This window comes from Cervus elaphus, chromosome 20 (assembly GCF_910594005.1).
Source record: "Cervus elaphus chromosome 20, mCerEla1.1, whole genome shotgun sequence".
In the NCBI taxonomy this organism is placed as follows: Eukaryota; Metazoa; Chordata; class Mammalia; order Artiodactyla; family Cervidae; genus Cervus; species Cervus elaphus.
Genome location: NC_057834.1, coordinates 126,777,364 through 126,799,137, shown reverse-complemented (window position 1 = coordinate 126,799,137; position 21,774 = coordinate 126,777,364). Strand labels below are relative to the sequence as shown.

The following is a 21,774-nucleotide window of genomic DNA, read 5'->3' as shown; positions in this document are numbered from 1 at the left end:
CTTAAATTGGCAGTACATATATTATGCTTGTTTTTATGAAACCCTGTCATCATTTAGTAATGATGAAGTTGATTTTGACAGTTACATTGGTGAATCTCTTGGTAGTGCTCCAGGTCCGAAGCCCAGCTCTTAAAATGCATGTATTAATGGAAGTGATTTTATCCTCACAGGCTGAAGACAATTGATGTTATAGTGCGTAGCATCCAGGATGCCGAACTCTTAGTCAAAGGTTATGAAATCAAGCTGAGTCAAGAAGAAGCAGTGCCAGCAGATCTCTCAGCTCTGGAGTCCCATCGGTCTACATTACGGGTTGGTTTCTCCTAGTTCCTAGTTTGACAACATACTCATTGCTTGGGGTTAGCAGAGAAATGCAGTTTTGGATGGCATGCCACTGATTAAAGTTTGCATTCGAATTAGGCAGAATATTATATTTAATGTCTTTTTATGTGGGTCCAAAGAAGAGAGGATTGAGACATATATCTAACTACAAAAGGGAGATAAAGGACCATGCTTTTCTATTTATTTTTTCCCTTTTCTCCCCAGTAAAGTCATAGTTTAATTGGATACAATCAATGGTTATGTTGTAAGTTTGTAAATCACTTAGCTCTTACCTCCTTTGATGCTCACAAGCAACTCTGTGAGGTGGCTAGAGGAGGGAATTTTACCTCTGTGTGCAGATAGAATACCAAGATTCAGATTGGCTAAGTGGCTTGTCATGGTTTCATAGCTTATAAGTGGTGGAGTCAGGTTTCAAACACTCGTTCTTGCACTTTTCTCCACTGGCTGCCTAGTGTGCCTCAGCACTATGGAGGCATTTCTGGCACAAACACTGCAGAGTCTGGTTCTGAATCACAGATGTAACATGGAGCCAGCTGTAGACAATGAACTTGTTTTGTTCCTTAGTCTGAGTCCTTTTTAGCATGGAATATATTTAACCTGTTGCTCTGCTTGTGCTTTTATAGCACTGGCTTAGTGATGCGAAGGACAAGAATTCAGTGTTTTCAGTCCTGGATGAGGAAATTGGCAAGGCCAAGGTGGTGGCAGAGCAGCTGAGCCGTCTGACCCCAGAGCGGAACCTGGATCTGGAGCGCTGTCAGGAAAAAGGCTCCCAGCTACAGGACCGTTGGCACCGGGTCATTGCCCAGCTCGAGACCCGGTGAGTGACAGCCCCACCCTTTTCTTCTCTAGGGTTCAGAAACTAGGTTTTAAATGAAAATACAGTTATTTCTGTGTATGCTTATTTAAAGGCAGAGATTGGTCAGAATGTTGTCCAGAATGTATACTGTCACTTAATTTCTGCCCCATCCTGACTGATTCCTCCTTTAAATAAGCATACACTCACTGACCAGGGAACGCCTGCATCCCCTGCAGTGGTAGCACGGAGCCTTAACCACTGGACCACCAGAGAATTCCCTAGCTTTGATACTTAATATGAGTCATACTCATAGTGGGGCTTTGCAGAATTTCTTGCTTCCTTTTCATTTGCTAATTTAGTGTTTTTATCTGTTACTTGAGGTTCTGCTTTTGATGACTGATTTGAATAGGAAAGACAGAAAACCACCTATCTGAGACCAGGTTAGTTAGGAAAATATATAGGGAGAGGGGTGATAGAGATTCATGTAAGTTTGGATTAATTCTCTATAAATGAATTATTATCCCAAAGCTAGTTAGACTAACAAAAGTGGTATAAGAAGCTGTTACTGGAATTAAGAGCAACTACTCTTTTTCACCCACTCTACCCCTACTTTTCTCCCCAAGAAACCAGTGAGTCATAAATCATGGCTGTGTACTCTTGACAGGTCCTCTATCGCCAGGAGACCAAAGTGTGCAGGCAGTACTACCTTATTGGCAACCCCAGTAATCCTTGGCAACATAGGTGAAAAAATTGACAAGGATTATCACGGGATGCCAGGCTTCAAAGCAGTTTGCAGGTCCGCAGGGCACGCCTGCTTTCTACTCCCTTCTCCCCACAGAGTACTGGGAGTATGCATGGCTCTCAGTGCTGCATTGCTCTTCCCTCAAAATAAAGATGTATTCCTCGTGGTCAAGCTCAGCTGGAGGCGTGGCTGGGCTAAAGAGGGAATTGCCTTGTTTACTTAGTTGTATTTAGACCAAGATATCTGATAGCAATTTCCCTTTGCTTCTGCAGCCAATCTGAGCTAGAAAGCATCCAGGAAGTCCTGGGAGATTACCGAGCCTGCCATGGAACTCTCATCAAATGGATTGAGGAAACCACTGCCCAGCAGGAAATGATGAAGCCAGGCCAGGCTGAGGACAGCAGAGTACTCTCCGAGCAGCTCAGCCAGCAGACGGTGGGTGTGGCCATGGCCCAGTGGAAGTCACAGGGGGAAGCAACTAGCAGTTAACTTCCCCCCTGATATCAAAACATCCTGAGCCTCTTCTGAAAAGGGTTCAAGCAGAATGGTCACTAGATACTGGTTTTGCATTAGGGTCTTCCAAGATTGGAAGGCCCCTTCCAATCCTGAGTTCCCCTGAGTATATATTGAAAGCACTAGAGGGTCAATATTGCATCTTGTTTTGCTAGGATTAGAATATAGGAAATGAAAACCCAGGGAAGCTGTAAGTTGAAGAAAATTATTTCATTCAAAACTGTTTTTATATGTTGGTATTTTGAGGGATTTTTTTTTTTTTTTTTGGCTCCCTTACTTACTATGAGAACTTGAACCAGTTGCTTAATCTGTTAGTATTCTGCTTCCCTCAGCAGTAAAATGCATATAGTCCATTATTTGTTCAACTGCCCTCTTAAGGTTTTTGTAGTTAGGATTAAATGAAATGATACATGTAAATTACTTAGAACAGTGATTTTCAAAGTGTTGACAGCCAAAGTAGCAGCTTCAGCATCACTTGGGAACATGTTAGAAATGAGAGTTCTCAGACTCAAACCCAAATCTATCGAGTCAGACACTCTGGAAGTGGGACCCAGCAATCTATGATTTATCCAGTGTTCTAGGTGATTCGGACACAGCTAAGGTTTGAAAACGCTGCATTAGAACATAATAAATGCTCACCTGTTTCAGTGATGATAATGACAATTATAAAATGTTGTGATGTTTTGGTTCCTAGGAGCTGTTTGCAGAAATTGAGAAAAATCAGACAAAACTGGACCAGTGTCAAAAATTTTCCCAGCAATATTCCACCACTGTAAAGGTAATGCTGCCAGTCCTAAAAATAACATAAATAGTCTCTAGCTTGAAGATCTGTGTGTCACTGGAGGGTTTGTTTTTAGACAAGCAAGCAGATCTCTTCTGCTCCATCTTTAAGTTAATGCAGGTGTGTGTTTGTCATGGCACATATTTGGGGATGCTCAGAGAGGTACCAGACAAGAAATGAGTTTCAAGGAGTCTCCATTTGACTCCTGAATGGATGAATGACAGGCCTCTCAAACTTGCCATGTGAAAAACAGAATGTTTGGGTTTTCTTCTCAACACGCTTCTCACTGTCTTGCATATCTCAGGAAATAGTGTCCTCATTTTCCTTACTGCTGAGGCAAAAAAAGCCCAGAGTCATTCTTCACTCTTCTCTTCACCTTAAATTTTATGTTTAATAGCAGTCTGGGAACTAGTCGGGTCCGTCTTGCCGTGTTTCCCAGATCTGACTACCCCTCACCGCCCCTCCCACCCCCCTCTCCCAGGTTCACATCTCAGTGAAGAACCTTCTGGAGCTGCGCCAGTGCTCTGCGCTGCTCTCTCACTTCTGCTCCCGCCCGCTCAGGCTCTTTTCCCACACAGTAGCCAGACTCACTTTGTAAGAACATACCACATGTCACGGAACCTCAGACACTGTTGATTATGAGCCACGTTACTTTACGTACTGCCTGAAAGGGGGAAACTCCACCAATGATGCAAATGCCAAGTGAGACATTTTCCAATTTTAGCGATACCAAAATGTGAGGGAAATGTGTACCTTGCCATAGCGGAAACATAGATGAGATCCTGTCACTCTCCTGCTCGGTACTGTCTCGTGACTTCTTGTCATACTCATACTGAAATTCTAATTCTTTTATAGTTTACCAGGCTATGCAAGATCTGGCTCCCTACTCCCTATTTCTCTGATAAGGTCTTTAAAGAAAACTGACCTGAGATTCTTCTATATTGATTTGTTTATCACATGCCTTCCCACTAGAATGGAAGTTCCAGGGGAAGGAAGTTTTTTCTAACTTGTTCCCCATTATGTGTGTAGCACCAGAACAATGACAAGCACGTAGCAGGTGCTCAGCAAATAGTTTTTTAATGAATACATTTCTTTAGTTAATAACAGGAGACATGGTATCACAAAGAATTGAATTCAAATCCTAGCTTTGCCATTTTCCAGGCTTCAGACTTTGAGCAAACATTTACCCCTTAGAGTTTCTGTTGCTATGTCTCCAAAATTGTGAATAGTAGCTACCTCACTGAGTGATTGCAAAGATTAAATGGGATAATTTATACATAGGACAGTGCCTCAAAATTAAAATACGTTCAGTAAATGGTAGCACATGCTTTTATTTTTATTAGTATTTGGTTGTTAATACTACTGTGCTAAGTCAATTCAGTTGTGTCCGACTCTTTGTGACCCCGTGGACTGTAGCCCACCAGGCTCCTCTGTCCATGGGATTCTCCAGGCAAGCATATTGGAGTGGGTTGCCATGACTTCTCCAGGGGATCTTCCTGAACCTTTGTCTCCTGTAGCTTCTGCAGTGCAGGCAGATTCTTTGCTGCTGAGCCACTGGTGAAGCCTTTTTTTTTTTTTTTTTTTTTTCAATAGACTGCTTAAGCACTCGGTCAGTATTTTTCTCCTGCCTAGAATTTTCAAAATTGACAACAGAAAGCAAGACATTCCAGGCGAAAGGAACTTCATAATTAAAGGCACAGAGGGATAAAATACAATGATTATATAAGGAAAGAGCAAATTCTAGCTATCCTGGTATAGCTAGAAATTGTATCATACATGAGAAACAGTGACTGTGAAAACAGAGAGGAGATTGGGGTCAACCCATGAAAGGCCTTGTTCAGTTCCTTTGTCTTTACCGTCTATTCTTGCTCCTCAAAATGTGGTCTTTGAGCCAGGAGCATTGGCATCACTTGGGAACTACTCAGAAATGCATAAGCTGCATTTTAACAAGACCCCCAGGTGAATGTTGATATTTGAGGAGATCTGCTCTAAGTCATTGAAAACTTTCAGACAGGGAAATGAAGTGGTTATCTTTTTGACTTTAGAAAAGTTATTCCAGTAGCATGGCAGAGGTGAGGGTCTGAGAAGGAGAATGCCACAGGAGGCTGTGGCAGCATCATGTGATCCATGAAGAGGGCCTGAGCCAGGGCAGCGCTCTGAAGATTGCAGAGGAAGTGATAGGATAGCACGGCAACACGAGAAGAGCATTAGTTTAGGGATGGATGGAAGACTGATTCCAGTCCTGACGATGTTGCTCACCTACTGAGTTAATTAGGGAGACTCACTTCCTGTCTCTGGGCCTCAGTCACCCTGTGTGTGAGATTAAGGATATGGTCAGCATTCAACAAATTGCCAACTCAGGAGTCAGCAGACCTGATCCACAGGCTAACTCCAGCTTGCCCACCTATTTTATATGGCCCATGGGAAAAGGGTATTAAAAATAAGAAAAATACCTCACAACACAGGAAAAGTATATGAACTTCAGCTTGCAGTGTCTCTAAGTTATGTTTTATCATACCCAGCCACATTCTTTCCTTTAGTTACTATCTGTGGCTGCTTTCACTTGCAGTGGCAGAAGTGAGTAGATGGTATGGCCTTTTCAGAAACTTTGCTAGCCTCTGTTCTAAAGGATCATCCAAATGCTAAAGGATCATCACCATGGGAATGCTGCCATGCTACTGCATGATACGTGTGAGCCCTAAGCCCGGTGTAAATGCAGTTCCGTGTCTTCCTCCCCAGGACTATGAATTACAGCTGATGACATACAAGGCCTTTGTGGAATCGCAGCAGAAATCCCCGGGCAAGCGCCGTCGCATGCTCTCCTCTTCAGATGCCATCACGCAAGAGGTGAAAGGAGGGGGTGGGCAAGGATGTGTATACTGTCCTCAAGGAAGGATTCACTCTTCGGGGCCTTATGATTTGATTACTGTTGAGCGTGTGACTTCATGAAAACTTCCTCTTATTGTCAACTATTTAAATTGACTTTTCTGGCAGATAACTTATCTAAATTGTTTTTTTTTAATCATAGTTCATGGACTTGAGGACTCGCTACACAGCATTGGTGACCTTAACAACTCAGCATGTAAAATACATCAGTGATGCGCTCCGGCGGCTGGAGGAGGAGGAGGTGAGTCCAGCAAGTCCTGTGCCTCATCTACCAAGATTTAAAATGCACACATAGCTGATGTCCATTGTTCACAGTACTTGAGTTCCACGAAGTTGCTGTGTGCACTGCAACGGCAAATTAGAGAATTCTTGTACCCACGGGAACACAGGGTTAGGTTCCTGCCAACTTTTGGTCGATGGATAACATACAACCTGGTTTTATGTGTGTTTTTTTTTTAAAAGCACTTTACCTAATGCCTGTGTGCTAAGTCGCTTTAGTCGTGTCTGACTTCGACCCCATGGACTGTAGTCCACCAGGCTCCTCTGTCCATGGGATTCTTCAGGCAAGAATACTGGAGTGGGTTGTCGTGCCCTTCTCCAGGACTTTACTTAATAAATCTTGCTGATTCACTAACACTGAACTCATATCTAAGAGCAGCATAGCTCACACCTGAACGAATCTTATTAAAGCACATTTTCTCTCTAAGGCACACGACAACCTTGTAGTGAATAATGAGGACTAGTGAGGACTAGTGAGGACTAGTGAAGACTAGTGAGGACTAGTGAAGACTAGTGAGGACTGACTGTCTTGTGTCCAACACTCCCACTTCCAGGTTTTGTTATTACAGAAACATTATAAGCGTAAGAAAGAGCTATGAAGAGAAATCCTTAATAAAGCATAATTTGTTAAAGGGAAATATTGGAGATATCCAAATTCCATATGGTAGAATGCTATGAAACTGTCAAAAATAATGAAGTAGATTTAAATGAACTGACATAGAAAGATACTTATAGTACATTATTTGAAGAAAAAAAACAAGTTTGAATTCTATGTATAATTACGATTTCAGGAAAAACAAGTGTGTGTACCACAGAGGTACAAAATGAGCATAAAAACAAGTTTAGAAATATCTGTACCAAATTCCTGGGGAAATTAGGTTAAAGGGACATATATTATGCATTTCAGATTATTTGAATTTGTTGTAATGAGTTTGCAGTCTTTCTGTAATTAAAAAATCTGTGTTTTTGCAAAATAAGCTTCCACATATTCAACAACTCTTAACAAAAGAAATGCTCTTGGAAACATTAACCTGTACCAACTTTTGCCTACATAAATTGGCCAAAGATTTCCTTTATGTCAGTACATACTTCATTTAATCTCCGTAGATGTCCATCTGTTCACTTGAAAATCTAAGAATTATGAAAATAAGATGCTATATGTGAAGGGCTTCTTAAAATTAGTAAATAACTATTGACTGCACATCCCATAGGAAAATAGCATGCTTTTCTAAGAAAAGAGCCAACCTAGGTATAATGAACTTAGCTATTAGCATCACATAGGCACTGGTGAACAATGCTGTGGGTGGGGTAAATTATGTTTAACTTGGGGTTATTAGAGGTACTGATTGAGGTAACTTTAATATCTTTATTTTAGGAACTCTGAATCAGGCCTGTCTAGTAAGACATTGACCAAGATACTGATTTTCTATTTCCTCTTCTAGAAAGTGGTAGAGGAGGAAAAACAGGAGCATGTGGAGAAGGTTAAAGAACTTTTGGGCTGGGTATCTACCCTAGCAAAGAATACACAAAGCAAAGCTACCTCACCCCAGACCAAAGAATCAACAGACATTGAAAAGGCTATCTTAGAACAACAGGTGAGTGGAAGTTCCCTCTATCACTTCCTGGGTAGCATAATATGAGATTACTCATTAGGTGGGATAATATAAGGCACATGTGGGCCACCCAGGAATGATTATTATCTCAGTAAATGTTAGCTTTCAGGACTTAAAGAAACTGAAGTAGTCATCTTATTTGTGTTTCTGCTTTCTAAATCACTCTAGATAGTAGTAATGAAAATCTTACCTAAGATAGGTTTTTTCCCTAGGATTTTATTTTATTTCAAATGACTTTTGATTCTTCAGTTTCTTGGGCTCTGAAGTTTTCTCTTTTCTTCTACTACATAGGTTCTGACAGAGGAGCTGACAACCAAGAGGGAGCAAGTCTCTGAGGCCATTAAAACTTCACAGATCTTCTTGGCCAAGCACGGTCATAAGTGAGTCATAAATGAGATACTGTGGCACATCTAGAGGACTGGATCTTACTGACTCAAACTCAGGGTCATGATGAGAACTCAGGCTGGAGAATTCAAGGTGGCAGGAGTCAGATTATAATTCATGCTGCATTTGCATTTTACGTGTCAGCTATGAGGAGGGCTTGTGAACCTGATCAGGCTGTTCATAAAGATTTCTAAAACAGTTTCATAGAGAATGGATAGACATGAGGCAAGAGTAGAGGCCTCAGAGACCAGTTAAGAGGCTGTTCTGACAATTTAGGCAAGAAGTGATGAGGTGGAGAGGAGACAAAGATTCAAAAGATATTGAGGATGATGAACTTACAGGGCTTTGTGACAAATAAAAATGATCAGATGTAACTCCCAGGTTTCTGGCTTAGACCACTGGACATTTGGTGATGCCGCTCAACAAGATGGGGAATACAGGAGAGGGTGTGGCTTGAGGGGTAAGAAGGCCACTTTAGTTTCAGATATTTTGAATCTGAAGAGCCCACAGGACATCAGAGGATAAACCTCTAGTATATATTCGGAAGTCCCTGATGCATTATTTCTGCCTCAAGGGGTTCCACTAAAGTTGTCCAGGGGCAGCTATATGTGTAAATTTAGAATTTATGAGAGAAATTTGAAGTGATAGAGATTAGCATAGTAAAAACCATGACCGGATTATCTTACAAGTGTTCAAGGGCTTCTCAGCCTATGAAGGAGCCTTAGAGGAGTAAGAGGAAATTATGAGTGAAACCTCAGAGCCAAGGGAGAACAGAATTCCAAAAAGAAGGAAATGGTCAAAAGTCAAGTAAAGGTGTGTGTGTCGTCGCTCAGTCGTGTCCGACTCTGTGCGGCCCCATGGACTGTAGCCTACGAGGCTCCCCCGTCCTTCGGATTCTCCAGGCAAGAACACTGGAGTGGGTTGTCATTTCCTTCTCCAATTCATGAAAGGGAAAAGCGAAAGTGAAGTCGCTTAGTTGTGTCCGACTCCTAGTGACCCCATGGACTGCAGCCTACCAGGCTCCTCCGTCCATGGGATTTTCCAGGCAAGAGTACTGGAGTGGGGCGCCATTGCCTTCTCCAGGGAAGGTATAGAGATACAGGTAAATATGCCAAAAGTAAAGTCAGAAATTAAGACTTTACTTTTACCACTGTGCCCAGTGGTCTGTATTTTCTCTTTGAAATAGGTAAAGAGGTTGTTGCTAAAAGTTAGAGTGGGCGCCAAGAGGATTGTCAGGAAGCATTGAAGTCTGGTAGTGGTTGGACCAGGAGGACTTCTACATGATTTTGGAATCCCCGCACTAGATAGACTTGGTCTGCATGTGGGATCAGGGAAGTTGAAGGGTTTGATCGATCTGGGGCTGGAGTCTTGTTAGGAGAGAGTACAACGATAACAGTGAGGGATTGATCGAGAAGGTAGACTGTGTATCTGGGCTTTAATGAGAAGAAGCTAAAGATAATAGATGGATTAAGAGAAATGGAGAGGTCAAAGAAGGTTTGGGAAATCTCAGTAAGTCGACAGGTAGTTTTAAGATGAATCGTAAGATTCAGTCTCAGAAACACAATGTATTGATAGAATGAGAAAAGGAACTTGCAGAATTCACCAGATTCAAGAAAAGGATCTGAAGAAAATCTGGTAAAATACTAAAGTTTTGGAAAGTTGGATAGTTAGGTAATGAATAAATGAGTTTGTTGTGTTCTTCTCTTTTGTCTCTTCAAGATATTTCATTTTTAAAAGAGAAGAGATATAAGAGTAAAGAAAGAAAGCCAGGTAGTATTATAATCAGAAGTGATAATCAGATAGTAGATTCTTGAAGTTTAAAATGTCAGAAGTGGAATAATTTTAGAGGATGGCAGCTTCCAAGTTTGGATGAGGCTGAAGTGGCCTGGAGGCCACTTGGATTGGGAAGTTCGCTGGACTATAGGTGTAGAGTGTTAGATAATTGGTGGCATGAGCATTGACATCAGCAAGAATCATGACTCAGTCTAAGACAGACAGGAACACTATGAGCTAGATGCCACAGTGTTCAGTGAGTATGGGAGACTGACCAGATGATCCATCATAAACAGTGACAAAGGAGAATACTATCCAAGGTGGAGACGTCATTTTGAAATAATAGAGGAGAATTGGGGGAAAAGGTCTTTCTCTAAAAGAGCTTTAATGCTTCATCTTCTAGGCTCTCAGAAAAAGAGAAAGAACAGATATCTGAGCAATTGAATGCCCTCAGTAAGACTTACCGTGGCCTTTGTGAAGGTTCAGCAAACCAGCTTCAGCAACTCCAGAGCCAGCTGGCCCAGCAGACAGAACAAAAGGTACTTGACTTTTTCTCCCCAGGTGTTGGAAAGGTACCTTGGGAACAGTATGACTGCAGCTTTGCTGATTGAGAGTCATGATCACTAGCTTTCCATGACCAGTGTGACTTAATTTTTAACCTCACCATAGCAGCCATTTGTCTCGTGTTTCTTTACTGGGGTTCCACGATGTGTTGGTCAGTCAGAATCACTAGACGGTGCACATGGCTAATCCTTTAGACCTGCTTCACCATTGTGTCATCTTGCATTTTGTGGCAGACCACAGTCAAGGAGAACCTGAATTTTGTGTCGTATCTGATCAGAAGGCAACATGGTTACTCTGTGGCATTGTCACTCAAAAGACAGCAGGGAGTTCTGAATATTGGGAAGTAAAGGCTGTGGACCTCTTCCCCCCCATACTTTTTTTTCCTATCTACTAAATAAATGAGAAATGTCAATTTCCAAAACAAACTGGTGGATTAGCTGCGCTGACTGAGACGCTGGTTCCCCTTATCCATAGTCACCCCATCATGTGACATCTTTACCAGTTACCACCGTGTTCATTGCCTGGACCACATGGAAGTTGTTACGTTCCTGCTGGTTGTCCTCAGTTCTTCCTGGATACTTGTGTGTATATGTAAACTTACCATATTATATACATGTGTCTCTAGGATATATATGTGTGTTTGCCTGCTTATTTCCTATGTTGTGAAGCAATGGCCAAATTCTGTGAGGCAATTTAAGCTCCTGTGGCAATCAGATTTGGTCTAGATAATGCTCAAAATGATATTTAGACAAAATATGCTTTGACTCTGATCCTGAAATTTGTATAGCAGGAGCTGGAGTTGTAAAGGCCACAATGTAGAACCGGCTGTGATTTATTTGAGAGCAGATTTCCAGAATGAACGTGCTGGTCTAGCTCTCTGTTTGTGAGGTAACCCACTTCTAATGGCTTATTGCTTCACCATATACGGGAGTACATGAAGAGTTTTAACAAAATCGCTTGCTGAGAACATCCAGTTCTCATTTTGAAAGGTTAAAAAAGGGGAGAAAGAAAGAAAGAAAGTCAAGCTGCTGAGCACCACTACATTGAGCATGATGTGTCCCCCTGTTACCGTTCGTGTGTTTCATGTGAAGTATTGTTCTGATTAACTGACATCCTTGCTTACAAGTTTAACTAACCCTTTGGAGTTTAAGCACAAATGCACAAAGGGAAAAGAGGACGACCTGTTTGGGGTTCTTTTTTGCAAAAAACAAACAGTCGCATGCTGGACGCTAACACCAAGCTTACACTGTGTGTGCGATACGGCTGAGCTGCTCCATAAGGCTCTATCTCTTATCTGCCCAAGGCACACCCTGCAACTCTGGTAAGTAGAGCCTTTTATGTTTTCTTTCCTCTTCTCCCTCTATCATCTTCTGCTTGTGTAGGTCAGAATGCTCGTGTTTGGTGGGGCCGAAATGAATTTCTCTGGATCATTTCCCAGCTCAGTGATTCTTGCCTGTCCTCCAATTATGAGGGTGTTAGAAGGAACAGTCTTTTCTCTTTGGCTAGACTCTGGGTGTTTTTTCAATACAAGCATGTCTGAGAGTCCATGAACTCACAGAAGAAATTAGACATCTCTCAAAGAATCTCTTTCTTTGTCATATTGTCTGCTTCTGAATAGCCTTTATATGAATTTTTTAAATGGAATTTTTCATATATTTCAAAGTCACATACCACAGTGGGATTTTCCCTTCAGTCCCTACAGACAAGATAGCTGGTAGATTCACATAACATACGTTTACCTTATGCAAGTTAAACTCTACATCCTGGGTCAAAAAACAAAGGGAGGATGAAGAATAACACATAATATAATGTTTTAAATAGTGTGAACAATTCTCAGTTACTCCATTATTTGAACAAACATAGTAAGATGAAGATGCAGCCCTGATCTGGTTCCTCATTTGCTATCTACTCTCCATCTCTGATAGTATGCAGCTAATCCAGCTCGAAATTCTCAGGGCATATTCTTAAAATCTGGGCAAAGTAGGTTAATGATTTTAAGGATTTCCTTCCTGTTTATCAGTTTATTCATTTATTCATCAAATGTTTCTTGAACTGCTGGTACTAGTCCTAGACATCCAATGGGCAAAGCACCTGCTTTTATGGAGCTTGCTTCTCACCGAGACAGAAATGAAGTGCATTATATGGGAGGCAAGGAGGTGACTGACAGTTATTTCAGTAAAATCTTCCATGGATAAGAGTTAAATAAGGACAAATAAGTAATACTGATCAAAGAGGGACAGGTATAAGCATGTATGGAAGATGAAGATGCTGAACACTAACAAGAGGAAGTAGAAAGTTGGAGAGTGATAGAAGTGATGTGTTCTGAGCGGCAAAACACGTGAATGATTTAACTTCTGAATAACATTCTGCCTTGAAAGGCTTCAAGATAGGAATTCTTCAGAAACTGTTTTGAGGCTTTTTTGTAAGAATGATTTTGACAGTGTGTAAGGCTTGCCTTATTCTGTGTCCTTAGTACTGAACTCCTTTGTAAGATGGAACTCTACTGTGCTTACTCTTCCTGCTCCCCTGGATCTGACTGGCAAGGGAGTAGCTTGAAATTTAGAGTCAGCCTTTGGTTTGATTCTGGAACTCAGTGACCTTGGACAAGTTACCCAATCTCTGTGTACCTCATTTTCTTATCTGCAAACTAAAAATTAATTGCCTTCATAGGATTGTTGTGAGGATTAACTCTCACTGCTTAATAAATATATTAAGTGCCCAGTAAATAGTAGCCATCATTGTGATTACTGTATTACCTGTTCTAGCCTGGATTGGAGGAAAATTTATTAGTGGTTTCAGAGTCAAGGGACCCTAGTCTGCTCCTTCCTTGACTTGCTGCTTCCAATTCCTAGAGCTAATTTAACTCGGAGCTGTTGCCATGGCAAATGCTAGCATTGGCCACCAAACATGTGACCACCCTAGGTGCTCAGCAGCTGCCTGAGTAACGCACACGGGGCCGTCTACTAGCTGCACAGCTGTTGTGTGGCTCTTGGGCTGCTTACGTCTCTCTTCTGACCCCGTGGACCGGTCCCGCTGAACGCATCAGCAGGGAAGTGCTACTTCAAGAGTCTTCTGCATGGATTGCAACCCTGAGAAGTTGTTATATGAGGTCGAAATCTCACTTTGGGGGAACTGGTATGTCTGTAAGAGCCTTCTTGGTGATTTAGTCTTAGAAATCACTGTCTCCTCACTTTCCTTGCTTGCTACTTTGTAGAGCTTGTCACTCAGATATGCTTAATGCTACCATCCCTTGGGTACTCTGTAGACTTCTATGTTAAACATTCTATAGATTAGAAAAAATCTTTCTTGGTATTAACACTATCAGGTTTCAGGATGTTTCCTACAGGTTGGGGCTCATCCCAGGCTGGGTTTTTCTTGTGGTCGTAATTTGATCTACTGTGGTTCTTTGAATGACTCCTTTCAACAATTGTGCTTCTCTGATTCAGTGTTCTTGTTCCTTTTTTCTTGTAGGGCTGCAGAGCAGTGGCTGGGGTGATTGACCTAGGCACAGTGGAGATATTTCCCATCTTCAGAGCAATGCAAAAGGGCCTCATTGACCAAGACACAGGCCTGGTGCTCCTGGAATCCCAGGTTATCCTGTCTGGCCTCATTGCCCCTGAGACCTGTGAAAAGCTGTCTTTGGAGGAGGGCCTAGCCAGAAACCTCATTAATCCCCAGATGTACCAGCAGCTCCAAGAGCTACAGGATGCCCTGTCCTTAATCAGCAGGCTCACTGAAAACAAAGGCCCTCTTTCTGTGGCGGAAGCAATTGAAAAGAAAATAATCAGTGAGAAAGTTGGACTGAAAATCTTAGAAGCTCACCTGGCAACTGGAGGTTTCAGTCTCCCCAATGATGAGAACTGTATTAACCTAGAGGAGGCTTTTCACCAAGGCCTCATTTCTGCATGGCTTCACTCAGGGTTAGAGTCCCACCTGAGATCATCCAAGAACTTGATAGACCCAAACACAGCTGAGAAAATAGATTTACTGGATCTGATGCAGAGATGTATTGTCCACCAGGAATCAGGATTGAAATTGCTGCCTGTCAAGCAGTTGGCAGGGGGAATGGTGAGCTTGAAATCAGGCCGGAAAGTTAGCATTTTCCGTGCAGTTCAGGAAGGGCTGATAGATAGGCAGGTTACTGTCCGGCTGCTGGAAGCTCAGCTTTTTGCTGGAGGCATAGTAGATCCAAGAACAGGACACAGACTTACAGTGGGAGAGGCTGTGAGACATAACTTGATTGACCAAGATATGGCCTGTGCTCTCCTCATAAGGCAGCTTCAGACAGGAGGGATCATAGATACTGTCACTGGGCGTAGGCTGACAGTGGATGAAGCAGTGAGCCATGATCTGGTAACTGCTAAGATTGCCCTTGTGATTCTGGAGTCCCTTTGGTCATTCATGGGGTTGCTATGGCCTGAGTCAGGAGAGATTCTCCCAATCACAGATGCCCTGGAACAAGGTATTGTGTCTACAGAACTAGCTCATAAAATCCTTAGTGACCGACAACATATTAAAGCCGTATTTCTACCAGCAACGACAGAGATTTGGTCCTGGGAAAAAGCAATTGAAAATGGTATGCTAGACAAAAGTCTTGCTAATAACTTAAAATCAGTTTGCATCCCCGATGTGATGCCCCACATGCAGTTAGCAGACTCTCTAGAACGAGGCAAGTTGAACACGAATCCTGGAGAGGCGGGTGTGCTGTGCCGCACAGGCCAAACCGAGGGTGCCGCAAGCCGTAAGGAGAAGCTGCTGTTTCAGCTGATGACTCACAGCTACATTAACGCAAGGGATGGGCAGAGGCTGCTCCTGTTGGACAATGAGCTGATGGAGGCACTGACAGCAAGAGGTGATCAAGCAGGTCCTCCAGAAGTGTTTGGAAGTGGGCATCAGAGGCCAGAAGCTGCTGAGAAATTACAAGAAGCAGTGGATGTGAAAATGACAGAAACTTTCTGCGATGAGCTGACTGTGAGGTCACGTGAGTTCCAATTTTCTTCTCAAAACAAAGAAGATGCCGATCAGGCGAATTGCCCTGAAGCAAAAGGCAAAAAGACCATTGTAGAAACAGAAGGCTCTTCTATAGAGAACCCCCAAATGGACCTGTTTGTAGGGCAACAAAAAGGGGGAAACCCAAATGTTGATACTTTGAAGGTCATAGATAAACTCAAATCAGAGTTTAAAAGACAGTTGTTTGGTACCAAAAAGGAAGACCAAATAGAAGTGTCTACCAGAAAAAATGTCAATAGAGAATTTCTCCTTACAGTACCTCCTGAGAAAGCAGATGTGATTGTGGTGGAGGACAAAGACCTGCTTTCTGTTGAGCCACTACAAGAAGAATGGCAGATTCTCAGAAAGACTTCCTTGGTGTGTCAGAAAGAGCAAGCAAACACACTTGAAACTGAATATACTCTAGGTAAAACTGGAAGACCTCTCATAAAACCCCAAAGCAAAAAGTCACAATTCCAGGTCAAGAAAACTCTAGCTTTAGAATCGGAACTCAGGTCTGAAAAGGATAAGGATATTCATTCTCTGGACAAGAAGAAAGCTTTAAGTAAGTCACCTTTGGGTAGGGATGACCATCAACAAAGTCCAGAAAGTCACAGCATGGCAGGTGGTAGCAGAATGATGACAGACAAGGAAGCTGATGGCAGTGAAACTTCCCTGCCATGCAGTACTGCTTCAGAATTGCTTGAAGAGGCCGCCACCCTGAATACATTAGCTGCACAATTAGTAGAGGGTGGTATCCTTCATGAACAGACAGGCCAAAAGCTCTTGCTAAGTGAGGCAATAGCCCGAGGCCTTGTGCCCAGTCACACTGCTGTGAAACTTATGGGAAAGATGAACATGTTTCGGGGATTCTTTGACTCTCAGACCCGCGAGTCTTTGACAACTGAAGAAGTCATTGATGAAGGTCTGATGGATGAGAAGTTGTTGCACAATGTCCTCATGGCAGACAAAGCTATAAGTGGTGTCTTAGACCCTCGTACCCACACACTGTGCTCTGTGAGGGAAGCAGTTGCCATTGGACTTCTTGACACACAAACAGCCACCAGAATTTTAGAGGGGCAGGTGGTGACTGGTGGAATCATTGACCTGAAACGAGGCAAAAAGGTTTCAGTAACTTTAGCCTCAAATCTTGGCTTGGTGGACAGTGCTGACCAGCCAGAGCTTATAAATCTGGAGAAAGCTTCCAAAGGCAGAGATGCTGAAAACACGATTAGGGAGAGATTAATTAGCTTACAAATGGAAACAACTGGAATTATGGACCCTGACAGCAAAGCCCCTTTAACAGTCATGCAGTCCATTGACAGAGGACTTTTGGAGAGAGATGAGGCCATTCAGTTGTTGACAAAGCAGGTGGTAGACGGAGGTATCATTCACCATATATCTGGAATGAGACTTTCTGTTGATAATGCCTTTAAACATGGCATCATTGATGAAGACTTAGCCAAGGAACTCAGAAAAGTTGAGACCTTAAGCCTCTGTCAGTTCTCTCATCCTGAAACAAAGAAAACTATTTCCCTCTCTGAAGCCATGAAATTAGATCTTGTAACCCCGGACTTGAAGAGAGAAATCCAAGAAATTCAGGCCTTCACTGGAAGCTTTGTAGATCTCATTTCTGGCCAGCAGTTGACCCTGGCAGAAGCTGAAAAGGAAGGACGATTAACTAATAAAGCAACACTGTCTTCAGAAATGATGAATGGGATTATAGATCCTGAGAGTTACAGAATTGTTCCCTATTCAGAATTAGTAAAAAAGTGTAAAATTGATATTGAATCTGGGCAGAGATATCTAGAAGTAATTCCCTTTTCAGACATTAAAGATGGAGCGAGTGACAAAGTACTTACATTGTCTCAAGCAATTAAGCTTGGAAAAGTAGACTTTGCAGCTACACTGAAGGTTCTGGAAGCCCAGGCAAATGCTGGGGGAATCATAGACCCTGCCACAGGAAAAAGATTGACATTGGCATCAGCTCTGGAACAGAAATTAGTAGATGAAAACATGGTCAGAATTATTGCATCTCATCAGGTGTTGGATGGAGGAATTATTGACATATTCAGTAATCAGAGAGTGACTTTAAAGGAAGCTACTGAGAAAAGACTCATCAGTCCTGAACTGGCAACTATAATCCAAGTAGATACATTTAAGTCCAGTGATCACCAGGCTCATGTTGAAAAGCAAGATGGAATTGAAGTATGTGAAATAAAGAAGCAATTTCTAGGAAAGGAAATGTTAATTGCTCATAGTCAGCCTGCTGAAATGAGTTGTGGTAAAGGAGATAGTGAGAAATTATTTCAAATTGAAAACCAATCTGCACAAAAAGGCATTAAAGTGAGAGTTTCTAATGGGGAGGAGGCAAAAAAGAGCAGGCAAATTTCATTAAAGGGATTGGAATGCGATGACCAAAATAAGAGATCTTCTCCAGATGCTAAGCAATCTTTGAGTGTTGTAATTCCTAGTGATGGTAAAGGTAAATCACTGGGCCAAGATTCAGAGACACATCTTCAATCAGAAATTTGTGATTTTAATCCCAAAGAGGTGGCTTATACAACCATGGAAAAAAATACAGATGAAGAGCAAGAAAAAATAGTACAAACAGAAATTATTTCTCATATGAAACAGTCTATATCAAGTCTAGATTCTAAAGAAGTAAGGGAAAACCAAGGGGGAATTATTTCAGAAGTGCAAGAGTCAAATCATGAAACTTTAGAGAAATTGCTAAGTCAGCAGGTTATACAGAAACCAATGAAAACCACGGAGAAGGGTGAGAGAGGGAAGAAGACTGTAGAAGAAAGAGTCAAGACCCACAGACCAGGAGTTCTTTCAGAAGAAAAGCTGAATCAGGAAATTGCCATTAGTGATGACCGTGACTCTAATATAGAGAATCAATGTATGGAGATAACTGCACGTGAAAAAGGGAAAGAAACTGGCGGGGATCTGGACTTTTCTGTTCTTGGTGAAACTGAAGACTCTTCTTCCCAAATGACACCCGAAGGAATTTCTGTAAGAAATCAAGATGCTTTAACCTTCTTCAACTCTAATCTAGTCAGTGAATCTCAAGAAATTATTGTTGGGATCCAGAGTGAACTACTCTCCTCTTTGACCCCAAGGCCTGAAGGATTGCACGACCAGGAACCGGTTGGAGGAGTCCAAGTTGCAGACACAGCCCCAGTTTTCACAACAGACAAGTCTTTCCAAGGAACCACCCGACAGGAGACCAGTTATCATCAAGATTCTTGTGTTGCTTTTAAGATTAAGCAAACCAAAGATTTGACTTTCTTACCTGATGACTATAAAGAAAAATCATACCAAGAAGTACATTTTGACTCAATGAGCACTGTTAAATTGGAAGAAATTAGAGTAGGCTCCAAAGAAGTCAATTATCTGGAGTTCTCAGACAGAAAGGACCTTCATCCTCAGGACAACAAAAGTGATCGTGAACATGGCAGAATTCTTGAGTCTAACATAGTGACAACGCAGGAAATACCTGGAGAGGAATCTCTACAAATGTCAAACCTTATAGTTGCAGGTGCAGAAGTAGGGTCCGTTGAAGGCACAGTGACTCAGAGAGTTCCCAGAGTCTCGGTGTCCCTTCTCCCAGAGAAACTGTCCAGAGAGGTGTCTCAAAAAGAGAGTACAGGACAACAGGATGCCACCATTAGTCCTATTCCAGACACCAGGGAAGAGGAGATGGTGCCCCCAGTATCGTGCCCCACAATGAAGATGGATGAGAAGACACCACAGGAGAAGCTTAGAGAGAGCCCTGGCAGCGCACAACCCCCCCTGATGACTGTACCAGGGGCAGCGAGTGTGAACCCGGAGCCCTTCAGAGCTACTAAAGTAAGTTACCCAGTGGTGTGTGTGTGTATGTGTGTGTGTATGTGTGTGTACTTGTTATGGCTAATTTCATGCTAAAACTCTTGACTGGATACTGAGTTTTCATAGGTATGATTAATTGTATACATACATCTACTTAAGGACACTAGAGGATTCTCTAAGATATAGCTTAGTTTGTTGTCATCTGTTTGTAACATAGTTGTTGGGAAATTAGGTAGTAGCCCTGAATGTCTTTCCGAAATTTGCAAGGGTAGCATTGAAGCTAAGTTAAAATACTGAGGCTATGGTACCTGAAGTCAGAAGAGGTTTTTGCTAAAATGATGCTTATAGATTGATAATTTTGAGCTTGTGCTCCCTGAGGAAATTAATGAATTGCTTTTTTGTCTATTGATTTGAGACAGTTTAGATAAAATACATAATTTATTTCATTCCACGCCATGTGTGGTAAAAATTTCTGTTCTGTTCTATGACCCTGCCCGCTTTAAAGGCAGACTTAGAGGAGAATGTCAGATTTGAGTGAGTTTTCTTTTTGGCTCCACAGAATGTATTTACCCGGCAGCTCTGCCTAGAACATGATGAGAAGTTGGTATCTTATCTGTCTCTTTTACGGGACATTGAAATGAGGACCAAGCAGATTCAACCTCTAGAGCTCAACCTGGCAGAGCTACAGGATCTGCTGTGTCAGGCCAAGGTAGGTTCCCAGAGACTTCCTCCAGGCCCATCAGCTTGAGAAAAGTGAGAAGACACCACAAGAGAAGCTCCTGAAGGAAGAAAAACATGTTCAAAAGCACTGCTATTTAATGGACAAAAAGTAGATTGGAAAAACTATAATTAGAGATCTCTGAAGAACAGCATGGGGTACTAGTCTCACAGAAACCAAAGCATAAGAGACTCGAGGGAGTATTAGAGACACGGGGCAGTATTAGATGGTGGTCAGCGGTACTAGATACAGTAGGGGGACCGAGTGTAGTAAAACTAAAGGTGGGGTTCAGTGCCTGAGAGCCACCAGGCGCCTGATAAGAACAGCTGCAGTCGAGTGGTGGGATATAAACTCAGTTGCAGTGAGAATAAACAGGATATTGGAAGGTGGAGACAATTAATGGAGGTCATGCTTTCCAGAAGCCTGGTAGTGCAGACAGGGAAAGAGGTAGGACACTAGCTAGAGGAAATGCATTGGAAGAGGAATGTTTTGAGTGGACTTTTAGGCTGAGGAGAAAGAGCCAATAGAACAGGAGAACTTGAAGTTAGGGAAGAGAATAAGTGATCACTGATGGAATGAGGTCCCTGAGGACATGGAAAGACGTAGACATAAACATGGAGGCTGAGAGTCGTCACAGGGTTGGAGTCATGAGGAGTGCAGAGATTGTAGAGGTTTACCAGTTCTCTCAGTGTCCAGAGGGGTGGCTTTAGGCAGAATAGCTGAAAGGGAGATGAGGATGATGCCCAAAGAACTACCAGGCTCTTCCACAGCTTGTTTCTGGTTTCTTTGCTGAGGAGCAGAATATTGAGGAATAGCTGGCTTGGGATATTTTTATGTTCTTTGGTTCCACTCGCTTGAACTTCGGAGTGGAAGAGTTGTCCTTTGGTTGACATATATTGCGTCACATTATTTAAAGCATAATGACACTCTTGGAGAGGTAGCAAGTTGTAGGGCAAGAAACATTGCCCTGAGTCAGAAAACCTGATTGCAAGTCTGGGCTCTTATTGCTTATCAGCTGGGTGACCTCAGGGAAAAACAAATTCACATTTTTAAGCACTGAGGCATCTGTCCTATAAATTCAGGATCATGATGTCTGCTCTGCCTCCTCAAAAATGATTGATTGTGAGAACAACGGAAAAACTAATGAATGTCTATAAAAACATTTTATAAGCCCTAAAGCCTGTGTAAGCATGAGGTGACAGAATAATGTGTTTACAGCTGATTCTAAGACAGCAAGATTTCTGGTCTCGATTTTGGCAGTAACTCCAGTTTATGCCCTCAGGTATTAGACAAGGAGCTAAAGGATCTGTCCACGGTGGTGAGTCAGGAATTGGAGTGTGTGGATCAGATTATCATCAGCCAGCCTCAGGAAGTCCCAGCTCAACTGCTGAAGGCGCTAGAAAAAGACGCCAAGAATCTTCAAAAGTCCCTCAGCTCTGTGAGTGACACCTGGGGTTCCAGACTGCTCCACCTCCAGAGTGCCTTGGAAGTTCAGAAGGTAGCTTCTTGTTTTTATTTACGAAGGCTCACAGAATCTGGGCAGGCTTGGAGAGTTTTATCATC

General features: G+C 42.3%; 1 protein-coding gene across 25 annotated transcripts in view; it reads left to right on the top strand.

Moving 5' to 3' along the window:
- Positions 1-21,774, top strand: part of MACF1 (microtubule actin crosslinking factor 1) — a 339,001-nt gene that overhangs the window by 200,893 nt on the left and 116,334 nt on the right. For 20 of the 25 annotated variants that reach the window (XM_043878610.1, XM_043878625.1, XM_043878609.1 and 17 more), the window contains 12 exons: positions 171-309; positions 963-1,156; positions 2,150-2,312; positions 3,085-3,168; positions 5,911-6,018; positions 6,200-6,298; positions 7,779-7,931; positions 8,241-8,329; positions 10,510-10,645; positions 14,142-19,514; positions 20,053-20,202; positions 21,494-21,709. In XM_043878610.1, the coding sequence (XP_043734545.1) occupies positions 171-309; positions 963-1,156; positions 2,150-2,312; positions 3,085-3,168; positions 5,911-6,018; positions 6,200-6,298; positions 7,779-7,931; positions 8,241-8,329; positions 10,510-10,645; positions 14,142-19,514; positions 20,053-20,202; positions 21,494-21,709 (6,904 nt within the window). The remainder of the gene's footprint in view (positions 1-170; positions 310-962; positions 1,157-2,149; positions 2,313-3,084; positions 3,169-5,910; positions 6,019-6,199; positions 6,299-7,778; positions 7,932-8,240; positions 8,330-10,509; positions 10,646-14,141; positions 19,515-20,052; positions 20,203-21,493; positions 21,710-21,774) is intronic. The other 5 variants (XM_043878618.1, XM_043878617.1, XM_043878619.1 and 2 more) reach the window with 1 other exon arrangement.